This window comes from Crocodylus porosus, unplaced genomic scaffold (assembly GCF_001723895.1).
Source record: "Crocodylus porosus isolate Cpor-Errol unplaced genomic scaffold, CroPor_comp1, whole genome shotgun sequence".
In the NCBI taxonomy this organism is placed as follows: Eukaryota; Metazoa; Chordata; order Crocodylia; family Crocodylidae; genus Crocodylus; species Crocodylus porosus.
This window is the reverse complement of record NW_017728914.1, coordinates 5681375-5691905: the sequence shown is the minus strand read 5'-3', so window position 1 is coordinate 5691905 and position 10531 is coordinate 5681375. Positions and strand designations below refer to the sequence as shown.

The window sequence follows — 10531 nt, the reverse complement described above, 5'->3', positions numbered from 1 at the left end:
CTTACCAACTGGAAGCAGCTCTCCCCGCTGCCAGTTCTGCTCCGTGCTGTGCTGCAGCTGCACCCAGCATGGGCATTTATCAGCCAAATTATCAGCTCCATAGGGCCGATATCTGATATAGACAATTTTCTTTATATCTGTACTGATCTGCTATCAGACCTATCCATGTACCTCTAGTTTTTTAGGACAATCCTCAAACTAGTGCGCCCTTTAATCAGGCTTCTAAAGAAGTTAGGTGGGCAGTTCAGCAACAACCAATTTTTTTGACAGCTGACATTACTGGATCACCTCATAAAACAGAATCCAATTACATATTTGGCCTAACTTGCCTCACTCTGGAGGTAGAAAGTGTTACATGCCTCTCTCCAAGAATCTTTGGTTTCAGATCTCTAAATATACTTCTCATTTTCTAATCTGATGATTTCAGAAGTGACATTATATCCTTGAAATGTGCTTGGCAAGGAATATACAGATATTAGCACTAATACATTTTCAGAGTTAAAGGAACTTCAAATTGCCAGATCAGTCTGTATTACCTTGCAGCTAATATCACTTTGAGATTGTATGAACTTTGGATCTCAAATGCTAATAGAACCCAAGAGGAAGAATTAGTTATTTACTATGCCTCATTTTCATCCCAAATGTTGAGTTGGTTTTTGGACTACATTCACACTTCATCAACCAATCCAGTCAAGACGGACTATCCTTCTTTGTACTTATCCCTATACTTATGACCCAATTTAGTATCAGATGTGATAAATTAATTAAACTTCTTTTATGGTTAAGAGTAGTTTAATAGGATTTACTTTGTTCTTCATATATTGAAAACCTCATTCAGTATTTGATTACAATATTCATATTTTATTGTAAAATGTATATATTTTGTAAAAAGTCCCCCTCCTCCTTTTTTGGCTAACAAGATGGAAACCAAGAAAACATTTTGCCCAAAAAGGTGGGTACTAAATTCAGAGGTTCTGGGGGGAACAGGGGATGGTAGAGAAGGGTTCCCAAAACTGACAGAGGCCACATTGAAGTTCTAGATAGGTGTAGATCAATGGTTTTCAAACTGTGCTCCACAGAACCCTGGGGTTCCACAATGGGTCATCACGGGTTCTGCAAAGAGACAGGGGTGCACTGCCACAGCCAGGCTGGGTCACCTGGCTCTATGCCTGTCTCTAGAATAGGGGCAGAAGGTCCAAAATTGAAGAAGTGATACGAAAGGGTTCCGTGACTTCAGTAAGTTTGAAAACCATAGGACTAAGTCAAGATCTTAATTAAAAGAAACTACACTCATTTTACAAATCATCAACAAAAAACAGCACATAATACAACGAAGTTCAAATAGACCCTCATTGGTTCCTGATTTGGTAACCTGTGATGTAACATTGTGAAAATACATTTTTAAATGGAAAGGATTAAAGACTGTACCGATCCTATGACCCTAACTTTTTTTTTTTTTTTAAAGCAAAACCTACTAAAGAAAAAAACCCAGGATTTTAAGTGCTGATGTCAGCTTTTAGTGCTGTTTCCTTTCTAGATTGAGGAAGTAAAACACTTATTTTGAGAGCCTTTCAGAAAAGTCCCTTATAAATTGCATCTTAAAATATAATTTAAATTACAAGTTCTAAATTGGACAAATCTTTCAATCAACAGTTTCTATCCTAACAAATTAGCAACTTCAAGAGACAAATACTAAGAACACTCTGATAGTTCAGCTAATAGTTCTGGAGGCACCAGTTTGCCCAAATTCAGGAAACAAAACATTTTTGTGCAGTCTTCTAAGGAGATGACATCTCTATTGTAAAGCAATCTGAGGTTTAAGACAAGGAGAATACCAGGGGCAACAGCTTATAGTAGTACCTGTATAAACATAAATGCCACATCAATCAGAGGAGGAAAGTGTGATGCATCCAGCCTTACAGGTCAGGCAGAACTTTGTGATTCACAGGTTGCTCCTTGAATTTTACTTAACATGACTAACTCCCAATAAAGGATAGAGATCAAAAGGTATGGTACGGGTGCTTTTTTTAATACAGATATAGAGACTATGGCCAAAGGATAAAAAATGGAAATGTAGAATGTTCTTCCAAAGCCACCTTCATTCTCCCTTCCTTGAGTTTATGAAGGAACATTTTTTAACTTCTATATGGTCAAATAATATTCCCTACTTAGCATGTAAATATTAATACTAGATATCAACAACAGAAATGCTGCTTATAAAATCAAGATTTCCTCCATTTCATTCCTCCTTGAGAAACCAGCTATGCTAATAGCTCATCAATTATATGAACACATCCCCAAAACATTCCTGACTACCCTTGATTACCCCTATTCTGAAAGAAAGCTTGACGGTCAGATCTCTGTACATTCAGCAGATACCACAGGATTCACACTGCATGCAATAAAACATCCAAATCTAGGATAAGCTGTATTTTGAATAGGAATTATGGAAACACTTACTACAGTTTAGAAGGTTATTTCACTTTGCATTTCAAGACTTCCAAGCACCATGTATGTATGTGCATGGATGTGTGTATGTGAACTCTCAATTTCCAAGCAAATTAATGCTTGGATTTTTGTTTGTTTGTTACAAGTAAGTGGGTCTCTCAAAGTTGGTTTAAAGATACTGATATGAATTTAAAAGCTTAGTAAAATTTAATTTTCTGGGAAATGTATACATTTACAAGAAAACATTTCCACAGGAGCTGAATTTCAGTGGTATCTCACTTTTAAGATCACTTAAAAAACGGGGAGGGGGGGGGGTTGTTTGCGTTTTAATCACTGATGTTCTGGTTTCTTTACTTTTTGTGTGGAGGGACTTTAAATGGTCACAACTTAACTGTCAGCCAGGCAATTCTGTTTCAGGGTTGTTTGTTTCTAACTTTGCTTAACAAAGTTAGTAAGATGTACAAAGGATGCATTTTAAAAAGAACACAGTTGCCAGGATTGAGGCATTGAACGTCCTTGCAGCAATTTCTGTGGGGGATACTCAGAACATTTCTGCTATCATGAAAAGCGTTCTTTAAATTTAGAGACTGACAACTGCAGAAAGCAAAGAATATTATTGGGAAAAATTCTGTCCTTACTTTGGTGGCTCCAACAATGTGATCAGATAAATTGTTTTTTTAAGTTTCCTTCTATTAGAGATAGTGATCACTTTTTTGTGAAACACATTCCTTCCTTTTTAAAATGGATGTTTACAAAGGACAGCTCACCTTCAGATGCAGCCTGTCACTGCAGCTCCTTATACCCCAACCAACATCAGAATGCTTCCCTGTTTAGACTACTCTACAAGATCTGTCCTCACTTCCTCCAGTTAAGAATCCATTCATGACTCCAAATCTTATGACTAAAGCTAAAGAATCACATACACAACTGTTAGTTCCTGATCCTGAATTTGCCATGTCAATCTAAGTGTGCAATGGGATTTCTCTGGGAACGTGTGTAGCCTCTGGTATTGCAGAGGGCTTCCCACAGGAATGAAGATGGAAGTGAGGGACAAATACCTACACTGCCTTACCATTGCAAGAAAGGTTAAAGCCATACTAGAGATAAATCTTTTATCTTGATTTCAGGAAAGCAACCATGATGACAGAATTCAAATATAGAAATGAGAAGTCCAAGACAAGCACGTTTAAAATGGATATACTTAAAAGGTGCATATATGGTACACAGCCTATACGTGCAAATAGTACTGTTGGTCTTATTTTGTATAAACTGAGTTTCATGTTCAGATTTGTGCTTTAAGAACCTTATAAATGTGCAGTAGAGATTTACAGAAGATATCTGAAATGGGGATTGCAGTTGATTTGTGCAAAGAGTTGCATTCAGAGACAGATTAGAGTTTTGAATAATTTTGTTCTTGGAGTGCCAGTCACAAACTCCCATTTGCCGTAACAGAATGATTCCACTAGTTCACATCTGCTTTATCTGACAAACATCTATTTTCTCCACTAATGAATTCTGGACCTGGATGAAATAAATACATTGCAATTTTTGGTATAAACTTACACAATATTACGATGAATAAGACAAGGTTTGTCAGTCACTGGCAAAATACCATGAGGACCCTGATCTGTCAGAAACATGTTAAATAGTAAAATGAAACCCCACTTGGAAAGGTTTTTTCAGCTACATACTGTTAAACAAAGATAAACCACTTCTGCAGTAACTTTTGTTGCAAGAGCCACTGGTATATCTATAATTATTTTATAGCTTTTCTTGTCATTAGCCATTCAAGAAAAAATCCTGTACTCCTTGCAATGAAAGCTAGATTTATGAAGTTAAAAAATGACATTATATCAAACAGTATTTAAATGCTTTTAAACCTGAAGCCTTTCAAACTTACCATAAGTACATATTTATATATAACCAAATTTTCTATTACATATTGGATTTTAAGGGGTTCAGGAGACCATTAGCTACTATAATACTGCTAAAATGCCACTGTTCATGTTAGGTAAATGCAACAATCTTCCAAAGAAATATGCTACTAATAATGAAGTTAACAGATTAGCTTTATGTTATTTTAGCTTTAAAACAGTACTGTAATCTAACAAGTTAAATGCATCATATTTAAAAACATATTGATAAGAAATGTTAGACTTATAAAATTAAATCTTGAATATGTAGTAAGTTGAAAACTAATTAACTGCACTGCAGAAATTCCCTCAGAAAACATACCTCTATATCCTGTATTATCTTTGGGTATAATGATCTATAAAATGAATTTGGGGGGCCATCTGTTGGTCTGTTTTTAAACAGGTACTGATCCCTTAAAAAAAAAACAAAAAAACAAGAGAGTTATATTTTGCAGGTAAACACGTTAATACAAAACACAGTTCCATCTTGCAGGGACTTAACTCTGCATTAAGCTATAGCAAGCATTCAAAGGTAATACATTCAATTATTTACATTAAAATAAAGTACTCCATATGAGACATCCAAGTTTGTAAGTCTTTAGATACTGACAGCTGTATTTAAGTCTGAATATTGGAAGAAAACTCATTCCTGTCCTTGTGTTCCCTGAAAGTGGACCTTGCTGCTTTAGTCTGAAGTCAGGCAGAAGACATAGCACAAAAGCTTGTGCTCTCTCTCTGATTTTGTTAGTTTAAGGTCTAAATCTACCTTACCTTCTGCCTGACTTGCAGCAATATAGCAAGCCAGATATAATAGCATTTTTCCACTTTTTACAGGTCTTGTGATTTTAGACATGCCACCAGCGAACCTACAGCAACTTTTCACACATGTTAAAAACCAGCTTTTCCAAATCTAGAATTGCTATGAAAGAGAAACAGATTTCAGAAATCTAATCAGCCATTTTACAGTTTAAGTTGCAATATTTCACTCAGGAAAGAACTTAACAAGCGTACTGAGAGGTTCACATTAATCCACATTGCCCATTACATCCGACAGAAATAATATGCAAAAATTACTCTGTAAATGAAGATGCAACAAAAAGCCAAAAGTAGAAATGGAATAGAAACCAGAAGAAAAACCAGTATGATGACCAAGAGAAACAGGAACAAGGATGAGGACCAACAGGCACAAGATACTCGAGAAAGTTTTGGCTAGACATAACAAAAAATTTCTTTTCCGTACAGGTAACTAGAATCTGGAACACACTTCCAGCAGAGGTGGTGCAGTCACCATCCCTGGCAGTGCTCAAGAGGAGTCTGGACAAGCATCCCGTTGAGCTCATTTGAGCCCAATTACCTCCTGCCCATGGCAGGGGACCAGACTTGATGATCTTACAGGTCCCTTCAGGTCCTTCTTTCTATGATTCTATGATTTAACAGGTACAGATTTTTAAATACAATACCCATAAAACAATGCCGTGGGGAATCCAAGGAAACTGATGATCTTGAGGAACCGTAAATGCACTTTTCTGGGAAAATATAGGGAGATTTGTTATGGGTAATCCTATAAAAGAAAAGAGTGCATGAATTGGTACATAGAGGTACTTACCAACCCCTTCTTTCTGAGAGCCCTTTCCATAACGGGTCAGTGCGTACCATTCTTTCAATTAATTTCTTCCACAGCATTCCCTCTGAGATCACTCTCTGCCATTCCTTACACACCAGCTCTGCTGCACAGAGTGATCTGGCATCAAGGTAGGAAAGGATATTTTCTGCTATGTGATCTAGGCCTTGCTCTAGGGATGGGTGGGGAAAAAAAAAAAAAAAGACATTCAAAATGTCAGTCTCCTCATGGCAAACTATGGAACAACCTCTGAGTAGGAGAACATGAAAAGATAGTTGAGCCTTAGAGCAAAGCACAAGAGCAGTAATAACACTTGAGTCAATGATGCATCAGGGATACACTCCATAGCATTGTACAGGATTTCGGTAGTAAGGTGGAATCACGAAAACAGAACTGGATGGGGCCTCCTAGGCCACAGAGTCCACTCTACCAAACCAAATATAAATAAAATTAGGAATAACTCGAGGAAAAAATGCTCCAGCTACAAAGAAGAAAATCTAGCTTAAGACTTTGATGATACAAAAGCAACAAGTCCATAATTCTTGACTATCTAGTGTAATTTGCACACCAGATTTGCCCCTGGTGACAGCAAGACTAAGGGTAAACCAGATTTTCAGCATAGTAAATGAACAGTTCTTCTGCAGCTCAGGAACCTTTTCTGTTCATGTTGCTCCACGCTTATTCTGTAAAGGGTATAGGGCTGCAATAGTGAACTAAAGATTCCAAAATATGGTTTAATAAGTGACCTCATAAATGAGACATTATACATTTTATTCCTTTCCATTATTAACCATGCTGGCAACTTAGATTCAGTCAACATAGTATGAAATGGGCTTCCACTGGAGCAAATGCAGACATGCACGGGAGCTTGTCAGATCTGTTGAAAAGGATGTTGCACTGAATTCTTAAATTCAGAAGCTGAGCCTATCTTTTCTATAAAGCTGCTACCACAACTTGAGATCATGTGGAGGTTTACTTCTGAACACAGATTAGAAGTGAAAGTGTAATCCTCAAATTAGGGGGAAAAAATGGGACTTATCAATAAACCATGTGTTTTGGATTACTTTTATACATTTGAGACAACTATGTTGGTTCATGATTCATTCTCTAATGTACAACCTTGAACAGCTTATTTGAATTATTAGAAGCAGTACATAAGGCATCTGTGCAGCAAAAACAAACCAAAAATGGCCCAAAATTCTCAATAAAATTAAACCGTGCAATCAAATTAAATGCATCAAAAATAAATGCAGTTTTGAGGAATTTGATCTCCTTTAACCTGGGGACTATGGAAATCTCTGCATTCTCTCTCCAACGATACAGATCTACACATTTTCAGGATATCATTAGATAACCACTTAGGCTTAATGCAGTACCGAAACAGGTAAAGGGAAAACCTTTAACATGACTTCCTAAAGCCTTCCTAACACTTTAAATACCTATGCATGCTACAGAAAACAAACACCACTTCAAATCTAGTCTCAACTCTTTCAAGTTAGTTCAGTAAAGTCTGCTTTTGACCAGAGTCTTTATGCCTTGAATATAATATACCCCTCTGCTGCAAAGTAGTGCGATTCCAGCTGACTCACCACCAGATAGACAAAGCCTAGATTTCCTGAGCCCAAGAATTACTTCAACAATGGCACAATTTGCATAATAATAAAGTCAGAAAGAATTCAAGCAAAACAATGACATTTCAGCAAATGACAACCCACTGACAGAACTCCTTTATTTGGCTGCAAGAAATGCCAGAAGCTGTACCAAGAAAATATATTTCAAGCCCATGTTTCAGCCTGTTGTCTTGAGTTCCAAAGCTGCCACCTCTGCCAGTCAAATCACTGCTTGAACAAGGATGGCAATGCATTTATTCAGTAACTGAGCAGTAATACCTTTCCTAGTGATTCTTGTTTTTTTCTAGATATACCTGAAGCTGTTATCTGCATCTAGCATCTAGCAAACAATGATTCTGAAAAAGTTGGGAATACTAACAATATAAAATAATGATGGAAACAGGTAGATCTTCCTTGTACAGTTTGATTTCTAAAGTAGTACCGAGTGCAATGAGTAATATTAAGTGAGCAGTACTGTAGTGATCTTGTTGACTTTTTCTGTTCAGGAGGATCCATCCTCAACATACAGGATTCTGACTACTCATCTTCAACATCATTATTACTGTCTACAGTTTTAGAGATATCAAATATATGTCATATAGTATATCACCTGTAGCAAAAAGAAAAAAAAATCTCCGTCATCCAGAAACAACAATAGGTAAGTCCAGAAACAACAATAGGTAAGTCTGTAATAAGAACTAGCAGATTATAGCAAGAGGTAATTGATGAAAAAAATTGCTCAGTTTGTTCATGCAACAAACTCTCCTTTCCATATGGTTGAGAACACACACTTCATTAACATGGTTCCATGAATTTGACCAGGATACAGTCCACCCAACAGAGTAGATATAGCAGGCAAATTGCTGGATAAAGTGTACGAGAAAGAAAGTGAACACTGTGCAAAAAGTCTGGAGTGGAAAATTGTTAACCTGAGTTTTGATGGGTGAAGGAAGCAAAGTCCATAACGTTCCAGTAATACATGTGCTTGCATAACAACAGAAGAAGGGACTGTCTACCTTAAAGAAACAACTGATGCACCAGCAAATGCACACACAGCAGATCACTTAGAAGCAGCAGCAGTAAAAGCTATAACATACTGTGAAAAAAAAATCAAATGCCTAGTACACAGCTGTCACAGACAATGCTGCAAATGCATCAAAGATGAGAAGAAATCTAGAAGAAAGTCCCAAGCTAGTAACATATGGCTGCAACATTCATTTGATGCACTTCATAGCCAAAAACTTTAGTGCTCCAGAAATAAAGGCTAATGTTGAAATTGCAAAATACTTCCATAAGACCCACTTTGCAGCAGCTGCTCTGAAGAAAGCAGGAGAAACCAAAGTAATTCTCCTACAAGATGTGTAATGGAACTTAGCAGTGGACTGTTCTGAGCGATACATCGAGAACTGGCCTAATCTGTAAGGGTACACCGATAGAGATTTTGGGGGCTGATATTTAAGAAGGCATATTGGCTGATACCGATCCAATCTCTGATACAGCTGCTTCCAGCTGGTAAGTCCACAGCACTAAGGCAGCAAAGAGCAGAGGTGGCAGCTTGGAGAGCTGCCTCCAGCTGGTAAATCTGTTGTGGTGGAAGGGGAGATGGAAGTAAGGGGCATGGCAGGGGAACACTCCCAATGCATGGGTGGAGGCAGGGCATTGAGTTGGGGCTGTGCCAGGTGGGTATGTGGCGGCGGTGCTAGGAGCGGGGCCAAGCCCCCTTCCAGCTCTGCTGGCACCTGCTCTGAGCTCAGCCCCTGCCCTGAGCCCAGCCCCCACAAAGAAGAGCCCCATGCAGCCCCAGCTCCAGCCCACCCACCCTGCCCCGTGCAGATCTGGGGGACACTCTCCTGCACCCAACCCTGCTATGCAAGCAGCAGGAAAAGACACCCTCCCGAGCCGCAGCTTTGTCCTGCACCTAGCCCACCCCAGTTGGGCAGCACCTGCTCCTGTCCCTTCCCCCACCACAGGGGACACTGATCTGCCCCCCCACACCCCTTCCCTCCCCCCTCTCTTCCACCACAACCAACTTACCAGCTGGAGGCAGCTCTCTGAGCTGCTGGCTCTGCTCTGAGATGCCTGAATGCTGCACTGTGGCTATGCACAGCACAGGCATTTGTCGGCCAAATTATCCACCCCATTGGGCGATTTCCAATACAACAAAATGTTCTTATATCCGTACCGATCCAATATTGGACTATTGGTGCACCTCAACTAATCTGATGACAATTTGTGAACAAAATAGTGACAAAATAGCACTGTCACAGCCCAAGTTCTCAACATTGGGCTAAAGAGAAATATAGAATGAATGCTGACTATTTTGAAGCTTATTTCTGTAGCTTTGAACAGAGTGCAGGGAAATTACTGTTTTACTGCTGATGCTGTTGAAGTGTGGAAGAAGCAAATGAGGCAGACCTCGAAAAGAGAAATATGCAAACACAGAGTTGAATTACAGGCATTAAAAAAGCAAATGGATCAAGCGACTATCTCCAGCTATTTTTCTTGCCAGTATTCTCAATCCTCAGTACCAGGGTCAATCCTTCACTGCTGAAGAGGAGTTGGCTATGATATGGAAATCCACCCCTCCATAATACCAACTATAAGAAATGTTAGAGCCAAACTGAGAAACTGCTGCAGCAGAGGTGTGCCTACCTGCTTTACATTATGCAGGCAGATATGCCATTTCTGCTGCAGCAGCTTCTCAGTTTGGCTCCAACATGCGCCCTGAAAATACAGGCACGTAAGGCAGTTTCACCCCGTAACAGCAGTGGCTCAGAGGTAAATGCTGCTGCCACCAGGCAGAACGTCCCTGCGCACCTCTGTTCAGGAGACACAATGGAACCAAATCAGAAAGAGCTGCAGCAGAAACAACATGGCTGCCCGCATAATCCAATGCAAACAAGTACATCTTTCTACTGCAGCTGTTTCTCAATTCAGCT

The 10531-nt window shown here is 39.0% G+C and overlaps 1 protein-coding gene across 2 annotated transcripts in view; it reads right to left on the bottom strand.

Annotated features, from left to right (window-relative positions):
• The window catches only part of FBXW11 (F-box and WD repeat domain containing 11), a 103085-nt gene that overhangs the window by 24350 nt on the left and 68204 nt on the right, over nucleotides 1–10531 (bottom strand). For both annotated transcript variants that reach the window (XM_019534841.1, XM_019534842.1), the window contains 2 exons: nucleotides 5968–6154; nucleotides 4684–4774 (listed from right to left, as the gene is read on the bottom strand). In XM_019534841.1, the coding sequence (XP_019390386.1) occupies nucleotides 4684–4774; nucleotides 5968–6154 (278 nt within the window). The remainder of the gene's footprint in view (nucleotides 1–4683; nucleotides 4775–5967; nucleotides 6155–10531) is intronic.